This window comes from Cyrtonyx montezumae, unplaced genomic scaffold (assembly GCF_038088225.1).
Source record: "Cyrtonyx montezumae isolate F1298 unplaced genomic scaffold, pur_monq_1.0 scaffold_20, whole genome shotgun sequence".
Taxonomy (NCBI): Eukaryota; Metazoa; Chordata; class Aves; order Galliformes; family Odontophoridae; genus Cyrtonyx; species Cyrtonyx montezumae.
Window position 1 is genome coordinate 824,617 of NW_027071937.1, and position 20,349 is coordinate 844,965.

At 53.2% G+C, this 20,349-nt stretch overlaps 4 protein-coding genes across 5 annotated transcripts; 3 read left to right on the top strand and 1 right to left on the bottom strand.

The window, feature by feature from the left end:
* Positions 1-3,789: 3,789 nt before the first annotated feature.
* Positions 3,790-7,628, top strand: HSPA5 (heat shock protein family A (Hsp70) member 5). The gene is made up of 8 exons (XM_065737220.1): positions 3,790-3,947; positions 4,108-4,339; positions 4,546-4,683; positions 4,886-4,998; positions 5,088-5,478; positions 5,787-6,024; positions 6,154-6,321; positions 6,741-7,628. Exons 1-8 carry the CDS (start codon positions 3,829-3,831, stop codon positions 7,304-7,306), a joined length of 1,965 nt encoding a protein of 654 aa, XP_065593292.1. The 5' UTR covers positions 3,790-3,828; the 3' UTR covers positions 7,307-7,628.
* Positions 7,629-8,580: 952 nt separating this feature from the next.
* Positions 8,581-10,576, bottom strand: RABEPK (Rab9 effector protein with kelch motifs). The gene is made up of 7 exons (XM_065737149.1): positions 10,514-10,576; positions 10,278-10,423; positions 10,055-10,207; positions 9,761-9,922; positions 9,458-9,607; positions 9,199-9,348; positions 8,581-8,948 (listed from the first exon to the last, which is right to left on the bottom strand). Exons 1-7 carry the CDS (start codon positions 10,570-10,572, stop codon positions 8,653-8,655), a joined length of 1,116 nt encoding a protein of 371 aa, XP_065593221.1. The 5' UTR covers positions 10,573-10,576; the 3' UTR covers positions 8,581-8,652.
* A 126-nt stretch (positions 10,577-10,702) lies between these two features.
* On the top strand, positions 10,703-13,988 carry PPP6C (protein phosphatase 6 catalytic subunit). Of its 2 annotated transcripts, XM_065737222.1 has the most exons (7): positions 10,703-10,801; positions 11,003-11,098; positions 11,172-11,237; positions 11,516-11,657; positions 12,527-12,606; positions 12,729-12,938; positions 13,738-13,988. In XM_065737222.1, the coding sequence occupies exons 1-7, from the start codon at positions 10,727-10,729 to the stop codon at positions 13,984-13,986; spliced, it is 918 nt and encodes a 305-aa protein (XP_065593294.1). In that variant the 5' UTR covers positions 10,703-10,726; the 3' UTR covers positions 13,987-13,988. The 2 variants fall into 2 exon arrangements, with proteins under 2 accessions (XP_065593294.1, XP_065593293.1); XM_065737221.1 differs by having other exon boundaries at positions 10,703-11,098.
* A 476-nt stretch (positions 13,989-14,464) lies between these two features.
* ARPC5L (actin related protein 2/3 complex subunit 5 like) lies at positions 14,465-18,135 on the top strand. The gene is made up of 4 exons (XM_065737373.1): positions 14,465-14,614; positions 14,872-14,944; positions 15,411-15,587; positions 17,552-18,135. Exons 1-4 carry the CDS (start codon positions 14,475-14,477, stop codon positions 17,612-17,614), a joined length of 453 nt encoding a protein of 150 aa, XP_065593445.1. The 5' UTR covers positions 14,465-14,474; the 3' UTR covers positions 17,615-18,135.
* Positions 18,136-20,349: the final 2,214 nt, after the last annotated feature.

Sequence of the window (20,349 nt, forward strand, 5' to 3'; positions counted from 1 at the left end):
CTCAGTGGCTTCTGCGCAACTAACACAAGATCTGCGTGCAAGGAGCACTTCACTTCTCGGGTCCCCCATTAACGGGGCCTATCAGGACCGCACAGGCTCAGCTGCCCTCTGAGCTGTCAGCTGCACTATTACTGTGAGTAAGAGCCAACGGGGGCACGTAACTACTCTAAAGCCTACTCCAGCTGCTCGCGCTGTTAGAAAGAGTTGTTCCCCTTACATAATGAGTCACGCTAATTAACTTTCAGGCAGAAGTGCAGAACTTGAAGTTCCCAGCTCCTACGTCGAGACCGGCTCCTGGAAACATCCCATCCCCGCATCCCACCACGACGGGCGCGTTCCCAGGACCCGATGTACCGCACAGCCCAACCCACGCGCAGCGGCCGTTCCGAAGCCCTTTCCCCGAAGCACCGCCGCTGCCGACACCGACGTACAGAAGCGCGGCTCTTTCAGCTCCCACGCGCGGTCCGTGCCCCCCCTCCGGCTGCAGCCCCCCCCCTCGAGGCGCCGCGCACGGCCCGCCCGTCCCCCCGCAGCACACTGCCGTGACTTTGCAAGAACAAGAGACAGCCGCCCGCCCGACCGAAGTCCTCCGGCAGCACCAAGAAGCGGAAGTCGCGCGCTGCCCGAGTTACAAGTGCTGAGCCTCCGCACCGCGGACCCCGTAACGCCGCCGCTCCGCCGCAGCGGCCGCGAATCGCTCCGGGTCGGCGGGCAGCGCTAACATGGCAGCGGGCGGAGCGGGGCGGAGCGCAGCGCGGCCCGGCCGGATCCCACCGCGCGGACCGCGGCCCTCGCCCGGCGCTGGGAGCCTCCCCCCGCCCGGGGAACGCACACGAGATCGGCACCTCGGCGTCGGCCTGCTCCTCGCAGCGATGCGAGCCGCGCGTCCCGCTCGGCGCCCTGAAAAAGCAGAGAGGGGTTGGTCAGGCCCGGGCTCCGCTTCCCGACCCCTCCCCTCTCCTCCCTCGCTCCCTTCCCCCGCACCGCCGTGGGGTGGGGGGGGGCTGAGCCGAGCGGCGGCCCCGAGCGCGCGGGCAGCGAGCCCTCCCCTACCCGGCCCCGGCTCCTCCGCCGCCGCCCGGCTCCGCTGCGGCCCCGAGCCAGGCGCGGCACTGCGCAGGCGGCGGGCGGCGACGCCGCGCTCCTGGGACATGTAGTCCCGCGGCCGTACCGTCCCGCGGGCGCTCAGCCCCGGCCCGTGCTGTTCTTTATCCCGCACCGAGGCTGCGTCACGGCGGAGCATCTGCGATGCGGGGCTGCGGTTGGGTGGTGCGGGAGCAGTCGGGCTCGGAGCGGCCGCTTCACGCCTCGTGGCACCGATGGGCGCCTCTCCCTGGGGTGCGTCCGGACAGACGCGGCCCTTTGCAGCTGCTGTGCAGGGAAGGGCCGTGGGGCTCGGCCCGCCCTGCGTGGTGACAGGTTGTAGAGCACGCAGCGTGTGTCAGCGCGGCGTGGAGCAGTCTGCATCACATTACAGCACTGCTTAATCATGACCAGCATCGCGTGCGGCTCCGCGCTCGAAGGTGATTACTGCTTGATGGTCACAGACTGACTTTAATTTTGCTCTTCTTCTTCAGCTGTCCCAAGGTCTTCAGAAAACACAGAGCTCTCTGGCTGCCCGTGGGATGGGGCCTTGCACATCTTCACCATGGGAAGCAGGTGGCTGAGCACACACACACAGGTATGGAGCCCAAACCCCCCGCCAGCCTCACCCATCCATGCTCCTCATAACATGTGTAGCTCAAGCAGAAATAGCAGGGAAATCTGCCTCTTAGGACATCATTTATTACACAAAAAGTTGCCGCAACACAGGTATTAAGAAGCTTGTTCTTTAGAGAGAAGAAGCGTAATTGGAGATACTGTTTGCAGCCCAACATCTACTCGGGCACCTTGTTACAGCATGCGATGGCAGTGAGAAGCCAGGGCCCAGCACACTGTGGTCAGGACATGGCATCCAGGCTGCAGCATGGGGCAGCAGCGGCTTGGGTGGGAAAGAAACACTCCTGAGTCACTGTCTTAGCTTTTTCATGCCTCTTCTCAATGCCAGCTCAGCACAGCAGCCACCCATCAATGCTTTGTATCTCCCAATCTCCAAGCTCTTGTGTATGTGCCTTTTTGTTAGCTGATGCAGTTACAGCCTCAAATTTTCTCCTCTGATAGAACACAATGCCTCATGTAATTGAATTTTAAATATCCAAATGACATTTTAGAAATGACAGAAATGCAACAGTAAAAAGTTCCTTGAGTCCAAACACACTCATCAGCAAACTGTGTGACACAGCGAGCTGCTGTGCTGCACTCCTGCTGCAGTGCACACCAGCTGCAGCACAGCACTGCTGCCCTTACAGAACTGGGCGGGATGAGCTGAGCCCTGCAGGCACTGAACTGACCCTTGTCTGCACATGGTGTCCCGTAAAGACATAAAATGTTATGCGCAGTTCTCAGCACACACAGATGCAGCAAAGACAGATCTTTACCAAGACAAAGCTCTGCAGTTTGCATCAGGATTCTTCAAAGATGTGAATTCAACGCAGAAATAATTGAGTAAAAGAAATAAATTCCACAGCGACATATAAGAGGATTCGGAAATATTCTTCAGAATAGGAAGAACAGTATCCAGATCAAAGCAGCTTTTAAAGAGGTGCAGTTGCAGCTCTGCAGGGCACTGCCTGGACGGCGCTCAGCTCGGAGCCGTGGTGCATCGCGGCCGTGGGGCTCCTGGCACAGGGCAGCTCCGACACTCAGTTCTGACGGAGCACAGCGTGGGGCTCTGTTTGGAGCCACGCCTTCATACAACCTGGAGTTATTTCTCTAACAATTCAGCCCTGCTATCACCCGAAGATGAATTAACAGCTCCTATTTCTCATGTCACTCTTGACCAACCCGAGACTTTTGCTTCCTTACAGAGGAGCTTTACAGCACGCAGCCCTGAGCCCAGGCCCCAGCGCGTGGGGGTGAGTGCTGCCGGCTGCGGGGCAGCGCTGCGGGCTCCCCGGCCCGGGGCTGATGTAACCCAGTGTGACATTGCAGTGTGAGCGCAGTGAGTCACAGAATCCCAGAACTGTGGGGCCTGGAAGGGAGATCACGGAGTCCAACCGCGGCCTGCAGGACGGGGCCACGTGCGCTCCGGGCCGAGCTCTGCGGGCCCGGCGGGACGGGGCACACCGCTCCGCGACCTCCTCGGTCTCTGCCGCGCTAGGCCAAGAGGGGGCGCCGTCGCCGGACCCCTCCCCAGCACCGGAGTTGGTTGCCATGGAAACTTCCAGAACGTGTCGTCCCCCCCCCCCCCCCCCCCAACCTCGTCCCCCCCGTCCCTGCCCCGGCCTCGCCGCCGCGGCCTCCCCCAACCAATGGGCTTCTTCCGCTTGGCTCACTCTTCTCTGCTGATTGGCCCGCGACGCCGGCGGGGTGAACCAATCGGGTGGCAGGAGGGGTGCGCGCCATGCATGTCAGAGCGACTGCCTGCTCCTCGCCAATCAAGGGAGGCCAGCTTAGTAGCAGGCGGCCAATGGGAGCGCTCCAGCGCGGGCTCTGCGGCCAATGGCGAGCCTCCACGAAGGAGTAACGGAGGGTATATAAGGGCGGGCGGCGCGGCCTGGGCGTTCAGCAGCAGTTGAAGGCGCGGCGGTTCGTGTGTGTCGGTATGGGCGAGCGCGCTGCGGCCTGCAGGGGGCGGCGGGGCCTGGGGGTGGGGGGTGCTGGGCGCGGTGGTGCGATGTGGCCGCGTTGGATCGGGTTGGGCCGCGCCGGATCGGGTTGGGCCGCGCCGCTCGTGCGGTGCCTCCATTTTGTGACCGGCGTCTCTTGGCAGAGCGGCGAGCAGGCGGCATGAGGCACCTCCTGTTGGCGCTGCTGCTGCTGCTGGGCGGCGCGCGGGCGGATGACGAGGAGAAGAAGGAGGACGTGGGCACGGTGGTGGGCATCGACCTCGGCACTACCTATTCCTGGTGAGTGGGGAACCGTTTGGGCCTCGGGGGGTGGGGGCCCTGAGGTGATCGGCTGAGGAGGGAGGGCGGGATGAAGGATCTGTGGCCTCGGGGAAGGGAAAGGCAGGAGAAGGGTGGGGGAAGCACGCCCGTGCCGCCTGACGGCTCCATTTCTCTTTAGCGTGGGTGTCTTCAAGAACGGCCGCGTAGAAATCATCGCCAATGACCAGGGGAACCGCATCACGCCATCCTACGTGGCATTCACGCCCGAGGGGGAGCGCCTGATCGGGGATGCGGCCAAGAACCAGCTGACATCCAACCCTGAGAACACGGTGTTTGATGCCAAGCGGCTCATAGGCCGCACCTGGAATGACCCCTCAGTGCAGCAGGACATCAAGTATCTGCCCTTCAAGGTGTGTATCACCACCCGGGGTGCGAGAGGCCCACTGCCTCTGGTGGTCAGGAGTGGGCCACAGGAGCTGTGCATCTCTTTCCTCTTGGGGGGGTATGGTAGTTAAACAATCATGCTGTTTTGAGCAGGCGTGTAAGCTTCCCTAAGAAGGGTGTAGAGTTCATGTTTAAGAATGCCTGGAATATGACAGTCTGTTTTTCATTTCAGGTTGTTGAAAAGAAAGCTAAGCCACATATTCAGGTTGACGTTGGTGGTGGACAAACAAAAACATTTGCTCCTGAAGAAATTTCTGCCATGGTCCTGACAAAGATGAAGGAAACTGCAGAGGCATATCTGGGGAAGAAAGTAAGTCAGAATACTACTAAAAAGAACTTAAAGTAGTAACCTTACAAAAACTAAGATAATTTTGTAGTCCCAGACCTTGTTTGGTGCTGTTAGCTTCTCAGGCAGCCCAGTTGGGTGGGTTCAGGTGATAAACCTTCTTGCTATCAGCATTGCTGTGATTATTTCTAAGGTACAGTTTCCCTTAATTGCTCTATTTTCCCAGGTTACTCATGCTGTTGTTACTGTGCCAGCCTACTTCAATGATGCTCAGCGTCAGGCCACAAAAGATGCTGGCACTATTGCTGGATTGAACGTGATGCGCATTATTAATGAGCCGTAAGTAGCCTAAACTACCTTGCCTGCTGGTTATCTGGGAGTGGGATCTGGTAATCAAAGGGTTTTTTGTACTGGTTACCCCTATACAGAACTGCAGCTGCCATTGCTTATGGGTTAGACAAGAGAGAGGGTGAGAAGAACATCCTTGTGTTTGATCTGGGCGGTGGAACTTTTGATGTCTCCCTTCTGACAATTGACAATGGAGTCTTTGAAGTTGTGGCTACCAATGGTGACACGCACCTGGGTGGAGAAGACTTTGACCAACGTGTTATGGAACACTTCATCAAACTTTACAAGAAGAAAACTGGAAAAGATGTCAGAAAGGATAACAGAGCTGTACAGAAACTGAGACGGGAAGTAGAGAAAGCAAAGCGAGCCTTGTCGTCCCAGCACCAAGCTAGAATTGAAATTGAATCCTTCTTTGAAGGAGAGGATTTCTCCGAGACGCTTACTCGTGCCAAGTTTGAGGAACTGAATATGGTAAGCTTAGAGCACTGAAGCTGCATTCCCTCAGCTCCAGATTAGGGACTTGCTGCTGCTGGTGGTTTGCTGTTCCATGTTGGAACTTAGTTACATTTAAGCAGAGTAAAAATAACTTGCTACTTGAACAAAAGAGTAGGGAACAACTTCCCAGGCTGAGGCTCAGCATGTTACTGACAGCTGAGGTCTTAAGGCTGATGAGCCTGTTGATGGTCATTCTCTGTAATTCCTGGTACCCTAAGGCTGCCTAGCTTTGGAAATAGGCATGTGGAATAGTCTTCCCATCCTAACTTTCTTGTGCTTTCTAGGATCTGTTCCGTTCTACAATGAAGCCTGTTCAGAAAGTTCTGGAAGACTCTGACCTAAAGAAGTCGGATATTGATGAGATTGTTCTTGTTGGAGGTTCTACTCGCATCCCCAAAATACAACAACTTGTTAAAGAGTTTTTCAATGGGAAGGAGCCTTCTCGTGGCATTAATCCGGATGAGGCTGTCGCCTATGGTGCAGCTGTTCAGGCTGGTGTTCTCTCTGGGGACCAAGATACAGGTAATGACAGAACTGTGGGCATTGCTGGCCAATGAGTACTCCTATCAGGAGCTTAATGCCTCTAACTGAGGCTGTTATGCTTCCTTCAAAGAGGAGCTGAAATCAGTCATGCTCTGATCTTTGTTACAGGTGACTTGGTGTTGCTTGATGTGTGCCCTCTGACACTGGGCATTGAGACAGTTGGAGGTGTCATGACTAAACTGATCCCAAGAAATACTGTTGTTCCTACAAAGAAGTCTCAGATCTTCTCCACAGCTTCTGACAATCAGCCAACTGTGACAATTAAGGTCTATGAAGGTAAGTGCTCTCTAGGATGGACCATACAGCAGAGCTGGACTTCCTCATTCACATTCACTCTTGGTACTGTCTTGTCAGAAGACTGTGGCTGCTGTCTGGAAGCTTATGTACATCTCCTTATGGAGAAGCTCTTTGGTACCAGTGCTAGCTCAGTCTGGTCACCAACTGAGACAGCTCTGATCAGGCAGCTTGAAATTGATCAAAAGCTGTTCCAGTTGTTCTTTCCAGATGGTTATTCCATAGTTGTGATTGAAAGAGCTCCTCTTGGGAGTCACATAACACTGCAGGCATCTAGGCAGATGTCAAGTTGGAATTAAAACCTCAGCTTTGAAAAGCATGCACCTTGAAGTGAGGTGCTGTACAAAGTGCAAACAGCAGCTAGTAAAAACTGACATGAGCTTGTTTATGGGTTTTTTTAGGTGAGCGTCCCCTCACAAAGGACAATCATCTTCTGGGAACTTTTGATCTGACTGGAATCCCTCCTGCTCCTCGTGGTGTCCCACAGATTGAAGTTACTTTTGAAATAGATGTGAATGGAATCCTCCGTGTCACAGCTGAAGACAAAGGCACTGGGAACAAAAACAAGATCACAATTACAAATGATCAGAATCGGCTAACACCTGAGGAGATTGAGAGGATGGTTAATGATGCTGAGAAGTTTGCTGAGGAAGACAAAAAGCTGAAAGAACGCATCGATGCCCGGAATGAGCTGGAGAGCTATGCCTATTCTTTGAAGAATCAGATTGGGGACAAAGAGAAGCTGGGTGGCAAGCTGTCATCTGAAGACAAAGAAACAATAGAAAAGGCAGTGGAGGAGAAGATAGAGTGGCTGGAAAGCCATCAAGATGCAGACATTGAAGACTTCAAGTCAAAGAAGAAGGAGCTGGAGGAAGTTGTTCAGCCAATTGTTAGCAAGCTCTACGGAAGTGCAGGCCCCCCTCCCTCTGGTGAAGAAGAAGAAGCAGCAGAAAAGGATGAGTTGTAGATACTGGCATCTGAATGTTGTGTGTATATATTGGACTCAGGAACACTTGTTAAAATATTGAACTCTTAATTTGGAATGTAACTTTGAATCTTCACTTGTGAGTGGAGCTGGAAATGCTAGCCCAAAGTGGCTGTTTACTGCTTTTCGTTAGCAGTTGCTTGATGTCTGGGGAGGGAAGGGTAGCAGGGGTGGGAATGTAAATGAGAAATGGGTTTAGAAATACTGGCCATGGAAGCATTCTATTTAACAGCTTGGTCATGTGAATTTGGTGTAGAACTTTTCTACCTGAAGTGACCACAATAAATTTGTTATTTACACTGGATTTTGTTGTAGCTTGTGTTTGGTACTGACTAGCAGCAGCTCTGGTTCCTTTGGGAAGGCACCTTATGCTTACACTAAGGTTCAAATAACCATAGGTAAAGAGCATCACCTCAACATGAGACTGACAAAACTGCAGCTCTGCTGTGAGGAGAGCTTTGGCTGCAGTGTTCAGGTTAGGCAGCAGAGAGCCTAATCCAGGGAAAGCTGCTGAAGCTTTCAAGCTCAACCACACTGATCCTGCTTGGTGCTAGGTGGTTACAGCTGCCTTTCTTGCTCAAACGTTTTCTACATCAACCAGGCTGCAGCAAACATCTCCAGCAGCACTCAGTTGTGTTTCTGCAGTGTAGCACTGTGAGTAAAGCTAGCTGCATTTGTAACAGCAAAACAAAAAGCAAGGAAATAGCCTGAGTAACTGCTAGAAGTGTGTTGTTGCTTGGTGTGCTGCTTGATCAGCACTTTTGTAATGGTTATCTAAAGAAGTGTGTTGTTTGTCAGCTCAGAAACAAAGGGGACAAAACTATCTATAGAGGAGTTCCCTAAAGAACAAAAACCAGTCTGTATGGAAGCAGCTCTCTTAGGGTCTGCCTTGAACACATGCCAACGGTGGTTCCCAAATGGAGTAGCTAAGTGCAGGTGTAAGCACTTCTCTACTTACAAGGGCCTCTTAACAGTTTCTCATTCACTTACTTTCAAAATGGTACAACGCAAACTCCTTTAAAGATCCCCCACACCTTCACAGATAACCTTAGCTTTGCAGGTAGAAGTGGCTTTAGTCAACGAGGAGCACATGAGCTCCAGGGAGAAAGCTGCCCCAAACCACTGTGTGTGAGCCAAGAAGCTGCTGCAGCCTTCCCAAGGGATGACCACACTTTGTAAGCATGTCTGCACACAAAGCAGGAATGCCACAGCAATGTGGGGCACTGCCACCCTTACAAGGGCAAGAATTTATTTATTGGAAATGGAGAACTTAACTGCTACAAAAACTATGAAGGAAAGGGACAGTGCTGCAAAGGGCTGCAGCTGGACTATTCAATCAAACTTACTATGCAGTCCCTATATATCTCTGCTTGTGTATCCATCCCACCAAATATTAACAGCAGATGCATTATTGTATCTTCAGTACAGCCCTTCTCTTCCTGGCCTCTGTGGAGGTGGTCAGCTCTGTCAGCAGCTGAAGCAGCTGGCTCAGCTTTATCTTCCCAAGTGACAGCTCCTGTGTCACTGTTCTTGCCAGCCCGCCAGGGAATGACACACATGGCATGGTCCAGCCTCCCAGCAGGCAGAGGAGAATCAAACCGTAGGAGTGTCCACTGCTGCTCCTCTGCAGTACAAAAATACATTCACATCTTTAAACGTTGCTTCACAGACACACAAAGCATGCTGGAACAGTAACACTGCTGATTTACATTACTCTGCAGTACCAATTAGCCTTAACTACTTGGTCTTGTACTGCTATATTTCCAGTGCAGTAACACTGATCACTAAGAGAATGAAGACCAAGAACTAAAACCATAATGCATTTCCAAACAGACTGGCATTTACCATTACAAAGCTGAGAGAAGTCTCCCTACCTATGTGATACTTGTATGCAGTATCCAGCGTTCCATCTGGACCTATTCCACCAAAAATGTATAAGTGGTCTTTAAACACAGCTGATGAGTGGGATGCCCGTCCTCCTGGCACATCACCAGTGGCTGCAATCTTAACCCACTTCATGTCAGCTGTTGGGCATCAAGAACACAGATATGGTTACGTGTTCATTACAAAAAGAACAAAAAACAAAGAACGTGCCATAGCATGGCTGTTGTTCTAAGGCACATGTGGCCTTACTTGTATCGATGCAGAACAGATCACTGTAAAAAATGTCACCAGCTAAACCTCCATGTATGAAAAGCTTTGTCCCAACTGCAACTACAACATGTCCATGCCGAGGAGAAGGGGGATCACCATGGGTGTCAGGCTGGGTCCAAGTCAAAGCAACTGAAAAATGGGAATGTGTGTACATGAGGAGGAAAACACCTTTCATTTAAACTTGTGGCCAAGGCAGGGGTTGACAAAATCTGGGAGGCAGCCCCCAGTACAGTGGGTGGTTATTCCCACCACTGGGACAGCCCATGACACACTCAGAGGTACCTGTGTCAAAGACGTGAAGCTGCTGGTCCTTAACGGGTTCTGCCCCTTTGTCTCCCCCTCCGAAGACATACAGACAGTCCCCTATAGCTGCCGAGGAGGTGTGGAATGTCCTGGGCAGTGGCGGAACACCCGTCACCTCAGGACTCTCCCAGGTTCCTGTTTCTAATTAAGACATTCAATTAAGAAGGCAAACACGGCGCCACGCGTGAGCTCCGCGGGGCCGCTCCGTGCCACCGGCCCAGACCCACACCCGCTCTGCCGGGCTCCGGCATCGGACGGCGGGCCGACACTCACCGGGCTCCAGCACTTGCACGCAGCTGCGGTTCCCGTCCCGGTGCGCGCCGCCGAACACCCAGAGGCGCGGGGGACGGCAGGCGGACAGGAACGTGGCGTGCTCGTAGCGCGGCCGCAGTCCGCCCCAGGCAGCCGGGGCCCAGAGGTGCGCGCCTGCGGGCCGTGCGGGGCGCGGTCAGGGGGAACAGCGGCGGCCCCACGCCCCTCCCGGCCCGGCCCTCACCCAACTCCATGAAGTGTGCGTCCGCGAAAGCGCCCGCGGGGTCGGCGCCGCCCAGGAGGAGCACGCGGCCCGGCCCGCCCGGCACGAAGAGGCAGCCGTGCCCCACGCGGCCGCGGGGCCACTCACCGCGCGGCGTCAGCCGGTACCTGCGGGGAGCGACGGGCGATGCTCAGCCGCGCCGAGGCAGCCGAGCCGGGCCCGGCCCGGCCCGGCCCGCCCCGCCCCGCTCCGCTCACCATTTGCCCGGCTGCGGGCGGCAGCCCGGCTCCAGCAGCGGCAGCACCCGCGGCCCCATGGCGGGCCCGCTCCGGCTCTCGGCTCCGCCCCGCTCCAGCCGCCGCCTTCCGGTGCGCCGCCGGAAGTGTCCGGAACTTCCGCTGGCGTCAAAGGCCCGCGCCGTTTCCCGGAAGTGGAGGACTCCGCTTCCGGCTCCGAGCTGCCGTCCCAAGATGGCGCCGCTGGACCTGGACAAGTACGTGGAGATCGCGCGGCTCTGCAAGTACCTGCCCGAGAACGACCTCAAGGTGGGCGCGGGCGGCGCGGGCGGCGCGGGTGGTGGTGCCGGTGGTGGTGGTGCCGGTGGTGGTGGTGCCGGTGGTGGTGGTGCCGGTGGTGGTGGTGCCGGTGGTGGTGGTGCCGGTGGTGGTGGTGCCGGTGGTGGTGGTGCCGGTGGTACCGCGGTGCTGCTGCTGCTGCTGCCGGTGCTACCCACTGTGCTCCCGCAGCGCCTGTGTGACTACGTGTGCGATCTGCTGCTGGAGGAGTCCAACGTGCAGCCCGTCTCCACGCCCGTCACCGTCTGCGGGGACATCCACGGGCAGGTAACGGCGCGGCGCGGGGACACGCCTCGCTGCTCGGTGCCGCTCCCGCGCTGACGTGTGCTCCTTCCCGCAGTTCTATGATCTGTGCGAGCTGTTCCGGACCGGCGGGCAGGTGCCCGACACCAACTACATCTTCATGGTATGTGCCGGTGCAGCTCACATCTGTCAGAGCTGAGCTGGGCGGCAGTGCCCTGTGTTCCCTGCCCCGGCTGCTGCCCGCGGGCCGGCAGGGCTGGGAGTCCCATGCAGGGGCTGTGTGGTGTCCGTGAGCCACCTGTCAGGACTGCAGTCCTGGGTCGGCTGCAGTGCCCTTCAGCATTGGGTTTATTTGTGCACCGAGGAGTTATAGAGAGGTGTGTCACTTTGCAGCTTTTGGTTTTGCTGTCACTTCACTTATGATTTTTTTTGGCTTTACAGGGTGACTTTGTGGATCGAGGTTACTATAGTCTTGAGACCTTCACTTATCTTCTCGCACTGAAAGCTAAGTGGCCCGATCGTATCACGCTGTTACGAGGCAATCACGAAAGCAGGCAGATAACACAAGTGTATGGGTTTTATGGTAAGACTTTATCCAAATGATTTCTGAATGGGGGCTGGCATGCCGTGGGAAACTATCTTGTATTTCCCTGATTTGTATGCAGCATTATGTGGGACTTTCCCAGAACCGGGTGGGAAATGGTCTCACATGTTAACACGATTGTTCTGTTCAAGATGTAAAAGTGTTTTAGGCCATCTCTGCTCCATCTTTTCCTCTGGCATCTGAGTTTTCTCTTTGAGTTTTTTTGATAATATGCTTCAGTATCTTTTAATGAAAGATTCTACATAATTTTCCTTGGGTGTAACTTAAAATCATTGTCACGCAGAGGCTGTAACCTGCCTTCTTCTGGGTGATGTGCCATAGTGTGTCAACAAGAGCATATATAAATATTGATAAGCCACATGAGGCTCCAATTAAATATCTGTCCATCAGTTTTATTGCTACATTTGTATAGCTGTAAACAAAGCTACCGTAACACTTACCTGTAGCAAAGAGGTCTTTAATTGGCCCAATGGGTTCACAATTTCTGCCTCACTTCTCTTGCACAAACTGTGCTGGTATCAGTGCTGTGCTGGGTGAGCTGAGGGTCTGATCCCAGGCAGCCAGCTGTGGGAAGCTGCTAAGGCACTGTCAGTTGTGTTGATTGAGGTCTTTTTTCTCTGTTGCTGAAGCAAAAAGCAGCAGGTACTGAGGTCCTCTCCCTGCTGGCGGACCACAGAAACAATGAAAAGTGTGCTTTCTGCCCAGTGCTTACTGGTTGCTCCCAGCTGCTTTTTGTTTGTTTGCTTTGTTATACATCTGCCTTTTGGAGTTCTGTTCTGTTTGCCTCTGATCACACTGCCTGAATTTCTTCTAGTCTGTTAAAAAGAAAAATATTCTCTATTTAACAGATGAGTGCCAAACCAAATATGGAAATGCTAATGCTTGGAGATACTGTACCAAAGTGTTTGACATGCTCACGATAGCAGCTGTAAGTGCAAACACCTCACTAAAAGAGAACTTCTAGTGTTGGTGGCTTCTGAGGATCGTGCTGGAGAAGTTCTTGGTTTGATTGAAATAGGAAGTGTTTTGCATGCTGCTTTTTCTCTCCAGTTAATAGATGAGCAGATTCTCTGTGTGCACGGTGGTTTGTCTCCAGACATCAAGACACTCGATCAGATTCGAACCATTGAACGTAATCAAGAAATTCCTCATAAAGGCGCCTTCTGTGACCTGGTTTGGTCTGATCCAGAAGATGTGGACACGTGGGCCATCAGTCCGCGAGGAGCAGGCTGGCTGTTTGGTGCTAAGGTGACAAATGAGGTAATGGTGCTGTCCTGTGCTGCATTGCATAGTTGCAGGTGTGAGATGAAGTGGTTAGCCTTTCCCTAGTGATGGGTGGAATAAGGAGCTTCCCCTGTGAGGGAGCTGTGAGTTGGTGTGGAGGTGAAGGTTTGCTCGTGACTTAGTGTTGTCCCTTCAAAAAGTGCCAAGTGAGATAACACACAGATCTTACTTTCAAAAAGCATGATGCAGTGAGGCTAACTAGTATGACAGGGTTTGCATAGAATACTTTTCTAACCATTTGGAAGAAGAAATACTATTTTTCTTAACAGTCTTTGACTTAATTTTTGTTACTTTGCAACGTAGTAAGCAGGCTTCTTGAGGCCAAGACCCATTGAACTTCCCAGGCTTCTGAACCGGCCCTAGGACGAATCCCTGACTCATGCTGTGCACTGTTCCCTGTGGTCCTCTGCAGCATATTCAGGAAGGATTGAAAAGTGTGTGCAGCGCAGGCGTAGGCACCACGGCTGTCATTGGCAGAGCCTTTCTCACCGCTCAGGTTTCAAAACCCAAAGGTGCCCTCTCTGTGCTCTGAGAGGAGAGGTTTGCTCCCAGCACCGTTAGCTCAGCTCTGTGGGTGCTGCTGGGGCATGAGGGGACCTTGCATGTGGCTGTGGCTGAGGGGGGTGGGGGGCAGCAGTGCTGTCCTTGGCACTGTCTGTGCCTGACAGAGATCTTGGAAGGACAGGCAGGTGAGTGCTGCAGAGCCTGGGGCTGAGCCCACTCGAGCTGGTGCGTGGGCCTTCGCTGAGTACTGATGTGCCTTTTTCCTTTGCAGTTCGTTCACATCAACAACTTGAAACTCATCTGCAGAGCACATCAGCTGGTTCACGAAGGCTATAAATTCATGTTTGATGAGAAGTTGGTAACGGTGTGGTCTGCTCCCAATTACTGCTACCGCTGCGGAAATATCGCCTCGATCATGGTCTTTAAAGACGTAAATACGAGAGAACCAAAGCTGTTCCGTGCAGTCCCAGATTCAGAACGAGTGATCCCTCCCAGAACGACCACCCCCTACTTCCTCTGAGCCCCCCCCGCCTGCTGCTCCCTCCTCGTCCTGCCCCCCGACAATATACTTTTTATTGAGCACTTTGCTGCTGAAATGCTGCCTCTTGCCTTTTTTATTTTTAAATTATCTAAATTTATGGTGCATTACGGTGTCTGTAGCGATCTCCCTCCGCCCCTCCTCCCCCGCTTTGACTCGGGCGCAGCTCTGCGTTGGGCGGAGCGCTGCGGCGGCGGTGCCCGGCTCCGCCCGGCCCCGCGCTGCTGCTGAGCTTTTCGTTTTTCCGTACGTGTAAGAGATTTCAGCAGCAAAGTTCCCGGGGCCGCGGGACGCGGTGCCGCCTCACTTTGTACATTAAAGGAATTGTTCCGACGTTTCAGCGCTGTCCGCTCGGTGCTCTCCGCGGGGTGGGTCCGCCGGGGGCGCCCTCCCCCTCCTGGTGGGCGGGGCGGGGTCCTCGCTTCCGGTTCCGGCGGGGCGGTGGGGGCGGTTCCGGTTCCGGCGGCGGCATGGCGCGGAGCACGCTCTCGTCGCGGTTCCGCCGCCTCGACATCGACCAGTACGACGAGAACCGCTTCGTGGAGGAGCCCGAGGAGGCGGCGGCGGCCGAGCACGATGCGAGCCCTGAGGTGGAGGCGCTGCTGAGGCAGTATCCTTCGGGCGGGCCCGGCCCGGCCCGCGCTGCCGCCAGGGACCCCGGGAACGTTACCGGGGCGGGAGAGCGTTCCGCGGCCGCCCGGCCCCGTCGCTTCGCGTCCCGCCTCTCCGCTGCCCCGCGGCCGGAGCTTCGGCTGCCGCGTTCCCCCCGGCAATGCGCCCTCCTCCCCTCCCCCCCACCCCCCCCCCGCGGGTCGCGCCGTGTCCGGGGCTCCCGGTGCCGCCGTTGCTCCTTGACTCGCGCCGCAGGGGCGAAGCGCTGCGCGCACTCCACGCGGCCCTACGGAGCGCCCCCGCCCATACGCGCAGTGCGGCCCTGAAGGTGAGTGCGGCCCCGGGACCCGCGCGCCCCGCGCCGGTGATGAACGGCGCTCCGCTGCTCGTACCGTCCACTCCTGAGGAACCGCGGGCACAGCCCGGTACCGCCGCGCCCGGGAGCGGCCCGTGGTGTTGGGCAGCTGATGGCTGAGAGAGCAGGGACAGCCGCAGGGACCCCGCGGTGTGGCAGAACCGGGACGTGGGTCTCGGTCTGTAGGTTCGTTGCAGCATAGCAGACAATTCTGCAGTGCACTTTGGGTGGCTCTGCTGAGGTGGGAGTACCAATAAGTCCGGTTTTAAAGAGCTCTCCCCCTTTTTTCTTCTCTGCTGAAACTTGAAGTGTAACGTGTTCTCCTGTTTGGCAGTAGTACCTGCACCACCGGCAGCACGGCCGCAGCTCTGAGCACTGTGCAGCTCTTGGGTCGTGTCCAGCTCTGCTTGTCATAACCTCATTTTCCTTTCCTCTGCAGGAGCAGGCACAGGGAACCATGCTCAAAGTCCTCACATCTTTTAAAAGCAGTGAAATAGAACAAGCGGTGAATTCCTTAGACAGAAATGGCATTGACTTGTTAATGAAGTATATTTATAAAGGATTTGAAAAGCCGACAGAAAATAGCAGTGCAATATTACTCCAATGGCATGAAAAGGTGAGTGCTTGCTCTGGGCTCTCCAGTCACTGTCAGTGCTTTCAGAACCTCCTGGAAGAGGAGTGTGCAACGGGAGCGCCCTGTCCCTGCAGAGCAGTGCTGGGTGCTGCCTTCTGTCTTTGGCCTCTTGAGGTTGGGCTTCCGGAGCCTCTGCCGGTCCCTCAAAGCCTTCCTCAGCCAGGAGGGTGGGCTGTGGGGCAGAGCAGTGCTGCATGAAGCACTCTGCCTTCTGCACAATGGTGCAGTGGTTTCTGCAGCAAGGAGCAAGAACCAGGAGCAGAGCTGCAATTGTTGGAAAGGCACCTTTGGCTCATGGGGTGCTCAGGGTGGCTCAGGTGTGAAGTGCTGTGGCAGAGGACGTCTGAGCTTATCAGGATACAGCAAAGCTGTTTAGTTTGCACAGAAGAGGCTCTGGATGTCTCTGTCACTGGGACCCACAGTGGTGCCCTGAGGCCGGAGAGGCACAGTGTGCTCTCAGCTGCCAGCTGCTTTTGTTCTTCCTGTGTTGGGGTGAAGCTGTGCCACCGCTGCCAGGCAGGAATCCCACTCAGATGACTTTGCTGCCCCAGCTCTGCTGACAGTCAGTGCTTCTCCCAGGAAGAGATTCTTAGGGAGGCTGCTGTTCCGTGGGCAGCCTGTGCTGTGCAGCACAGCCTGAGTGCTGGCCGTGCCATTGCAAAAGGTGTGCTCCCTTGTGCTGAGTTACAACAGGGGGTGTGCAATGCTGACTCCAGCTACCAGCTGCTGTTCCTGGCCTTGCAGAATGTCGTTGGGTAGGAGGAGGAGGAGGAAATTTCACAGGAAGCAACATGTTTCTGCTTGACTTTTGTGTTGTTCTTCCCACTGAAGACTGTTCTTGGGTTGCCATGGGTCGATGCTCCCAGTGTATAACATTACACAAGACTGCCCTGACTGGAAACAAGGCAGTGCTCAGAACATGTAGACACACGCAGGCATCTCTTGTCCTCTGTTTCAAAAGGAACATGGCAGATCTGCAGTGGGTGGGGCGGTGTTTAAAGCTTGCTGTTGTGCTTTCCAGCAGTGCAGGCAGGACACGCAGCTCCATCTGACTCAGCAGCACCCACCTGTCCCCTGGAAAGGCCCAGTGCCATCTCTGTGCCTGTCAGGTCTGGTGCTGATCTGAGCAGCTGCTTTGCAGTCCTCTCTTACATCCATCTCCTCGTGGACTTTAAGAAGGTGTCATTTACATTACAGATGCAAATTAAACCGAATTGAGCCCTTCCTCCTTTCCCCATTCAGGAGCAGAAGAGGAGCGAGGCACTCTGCATCAGCAGTGACAGTGTCCTTCATTAGGTGCAAGTCAGATTGGAAGGTGTTGGGGAACTGCTTTAACCAGATTCAGTGGGACATGTGTCACTGGGATCTGTTGTCTGTCCTTCACTTCCTTCCTTCTTACATTTATAGTGTGATTATAGAATAGTACTGCAAAAACTTGGGTCACAGATGGCACTCATCTGTAAGTTCAGAGGGGATAGGGGGCACAGAGCTCCCAAGATCACAGCACAAGACAGGAACAAGCAAGGAGCTGAACGTGACAGATGAGGAAATGCATGAACACAAGCTCGTTGCTGCAGGAAGCTGAAGGTGCCAGCAGTGCAGAAGGCAGAGGGGTGGGACAACCTCAGCACTGCATTTCCTGCTCTGGTGGTGGCAATTAACATAAAAAATGCATAGGAGTAACCAATGCAGTGCATGGAACAGCTGCACCAGCAGAACCACTGCCAGCCCTGCAGGACGAGCAGTGCAGCTTTAGCGTGGACACCCAGTGCTGCACAATGAAGTTCAGTACCTGAAACCATTTGAAACGTCCCTAATGTCTGCGTGTTCCAGGGAAAACCCTCTTTGTTTTCCCCAAGAGTTAAAGATCTGAGAATGAAGATGGGTGAGACGAGGTGCAGGACCCAGCTGCCTGTCACTAACACTGATCCTTCTCCACCCCACAGGCATTGGCAGTAGGTGGACTTGGTTCCATAGTGAGAGTTCTTACAGCAAGAAAGACTGTTTAAAGACTATGAACTTTAACCAGGACAACGATTGGTTTTGGACCCAGAAGAAGGAAGTAGCTGAAGTGACACTGGGCCATCTTGATTAGAGACTGCAACCTACTGAAACACCATGGAAACCTCCTCTTGGACTGCTTTTAACCTTAAAGGTGGGGAAAGAGTAGAGGCATTCCTGTATATTCTGACTATCACATGCAGGAGCCAAGACGTTCTCCTGACTGCTCCTTTTAAGGCAGAGAGAAAGCAAACTCCTGCCTCCTACTACTGAAAGCAAGCAGGTATTTTCAGATGCTGCTTTATCCAAGTGTGGTGGATACAAGATCCTGTCTGTACTGCTTATTTAAGAGGGAGCTATGGTCTCAGCAGATGCAAGATTCTGACAGCTTACAAGTGGGAGAAATGCTTATTAGAAAGATGATTTCATATATATGCATATATATGGTCAGAGGACAGCTGGACTCTGGGGTTGGTTTCACTGTAAAGTGCCTGCTGCATCAATAAAGTTCTTAGATCATACAATTTAAGTCAGTCATTGATTTTTGGCTTAACCTTAAATATGACACTCAAAACCAAGCCTGCAGTATAGCATTTCTAAGCTAAGCACCCACCTCTAGGAGAGCACTCATTTCCAGCTCCTCCCAGACTTGGTCTCACACTGAGCTGTGCTGGCTGCTACAGCAGCAGGGCTAAGTGCTCAGGTTACAGTGTCCCTGAGGCTCAGCGTGCAGCTGCAGAGCCCGGGCCTTGCTTCCTTTTGGCACAGCTGCAAAGGGAGGCTGTGATCCAACCTCCAGCCCTCTGTATTCAGCACGTGCTGATACGCAGCAGCTGTCCCAGGGGAGATGATTTCAGGAGGCAGAAGCTCATTCCTGGCCTAATTCCCCAGGAGAAACAGGCCTTAATTACACAGCTACCCAATCAGCACAGGTCAAAGATAAGTCTTGTTTCATGCTTTCACACTGCTTCAAATAGCTACAGCATCCCAGGAGACACAATCAGAACCACAGAGAAAGAAATCAAGATTAGAGTTTTAATCCAAAACGTATTGCACCACAAGTTTCATAGTGTTTCATAATACAACCCATATTTACAGCACAGAAGGAAAGAAATTCAACAGCCATAGAAAGGATTGTGGATACCACTGGTTTTATACAAGGGAAAGTGCATTAGCTTCTTGTTTTTAAAATATATATGTACATATATACATACACACACACCACTCTTGCTCTGATATCTGAAGAAAATTCAACACTTGAGAACTCGTTTATGGTAAGCTGATGAGCTTTGGGATCCTAAATTGAAGCTGCATTAGTCAATATATAAGCTAAAACTCACGTTTCACTCTTTCTCCTAGGCTGCCTGTATTGCATTCATTACTGCACAGCAGGAACTGTTCAAACCACACACAGCAGACCCCAATCTGTCAGCCTGCAGCAGCAGGGCTGGGGAGAATCCTGGCTGCGGCCTCAGGTCCCATGGAAGCAGGGCAGGGCAAAGGGACACTGCAGACACACCCCTCCCAGGCCCAGGGCTGTTATCCTGCCCTCGTTCTGCTTCAATACAGCAGCAACTGAGACAAATCTATTTTTGATTGTCTGTTCTCATATCAGAGATGCACTCTTCCCATAAACTTCTCTACACAGTTAAGTGCCGTGGATCGAGTTTCAGTAAATGAGATTCCTGTTATTTTACAGCATTTATTTAAACAGAACCCAGCTCTGAAAGGGAGTGGCACCTGTGCCCAGGTAACAGCTACAGCACGCAGCTACACCTCGGGTACAGCTGCTCAACAGAACTGGGTCCAGTCCACTACAGTGCAGATCTGCAGCACGTTCACTGCTTGGATAACTGACCTGGAGGACACTTCCATCTGTAGCACAGCAGGAGCATGTGTGTGTGGGAGCAGCTGCCATGCTGCAACTAACTCCATGTCCCACCTGCCACCACCAGGGTCACTCCCATCACCTGTCAGCAAAGCTGTCAGAGCTCTGAATGGGAGCACAGCTCCACTGGAGGACAGGTAGAATGTTAGTTTCTAAGATTCATTTAATAAAAACCTTTGTTAGTAACACAAACTAAGAATTACCAGAATAGCAGCCTGCTCATCAAATCTTTAGATCTCTCTCTCTCCAAGTTTCAAGAAGGAAGCCTGATGCTGCTTCCTATATTCATCTAGATTTTGTGGTGGTGTTAAAACTGAAGGGCAAAGCTGTGCTTCCAATCTGTGCCAGCTTGGTCCCCTGTCCTAGGGCAGAAGGAAGCAAGCTGCCAGAACCAAGACTGATTCATTGAGAGTTGAATTTTGCCCTCCAAAGCAAAAACCTCTGAAGTGTTCTGTTATCAGGTAGTCAGGACACAGTTAACAGCCCACTACACACAGATCAGATTATAACAGCAGTATCTGAACTGCACAAAACCACAACCAAAGATACTGGTTAAGAAATTCTGTTGCTAGCAGACTTATTAAGGAAGAAAGCCCAAAGTGCTTAGTACCAATATTACTCACTCTCTTCCACTGTATATATATTTTTTCTTTTTTTAATTATAAAAAGTATTTTCAGTGTACATTTACAATACCTGGAATTCAGCTTTAAAAATTTAAAATGGTTTACTACTCCTTCCCAGTGCTAACAACCTATGGTACAGACTAACTGATTAGTTTTAAAGGCGACTGAGTATTAGGTACTATAATTAAGACCATTTAAAATATTATTTTTCTTTAAGAAAAGTAAAATCAG

Bases quoted from the DNA above. Each gene is read 5' to 3' on its own strand.
- HSPA5 (XM_065737220.1), top strand. From the start codon at position 3,829: ATGAGGCACCTCCTGTTGGCGCTGCTGCTGCTGCTGGGCGGCGCGCGG. The intron at 5,479-5,786 runs GTAAGCTTAGAG...TGTGCTTTCTAG, and splicing joins AGTTTGAGGAACTGAATATG to GATCTGTTCCGTTCTACAAT. The intron at 6,025-6,153 runs GTAATGACAGAA...TCTTTGTTACAG, and splicing joins CTCTGGGGACCAAGATACAG to GTGACTTGGTGTTGCTTGAT.
- RABEPK (XM_065737149.1), bottom strand. From the start codon at position 10,572: ATGGGGCCGCGGGTGCTGCCGCTGCTGGAGCCGGGCTGCCGCCCGCAG. The intron at 10,424-10,513 runs GTGAGCGGAGCG...CGCTCCCCGCAG, and splicing joins CGCCCGCAGCCGGGCAAATG to GTACCGGCTGACGCCGCGCG. The intron at 10,208-10,277 runs GTGAGGGCCGGG...CACGGCCCGCAG, and splicing joins CGCACACTTCATGGAGTTGG to GCGCGCACCTCTGGGCCCCG.
- PPP6C (XM_065737221.1), top strand. From the start codon at position 10,727: ATGGCGCCGCTGGACCTGGACAAGTACGTGGAGATCGCGCGGCTCTGC. The intron at 11,099-11,171 runs GTAACGGCGCGG...TCCTTCCCGCAG, and splicing joins GCGGGGACATCCACGGGCAG to TTCTATGATCTGTGCGAGCT. The intron at 12,939-13,737 runs GTAATGGTGCTG...TTTCCTTTGCAG, and splicing joins GTGCTAAGGTGACAAATGAG to TTCGTTCACATCAACAACTT.
- ARPC5L (XM_065737373.1), top strand. From the start codon at position 14,475: ATGGCGCGGAGCACGCTCTCGTCGCGGTTCCGCCGCCTCGACATCGAC. The intron at 14,615-14,871 runs GTATCCTTCGGG...CTCGCGCCGCAG, and splicing joins GTGGAGGCGCTGCTGAGGCA to GGGCGAAGCGCTGCGCGCAC. The intron at 14,945-15,410 runs GTGAGTGCGGCC...TTTCCTCTGCAG, and splicing joins CGCGCAGTGCGGCCCTGAAG to GAGCAGGCACAGGGAACCAT.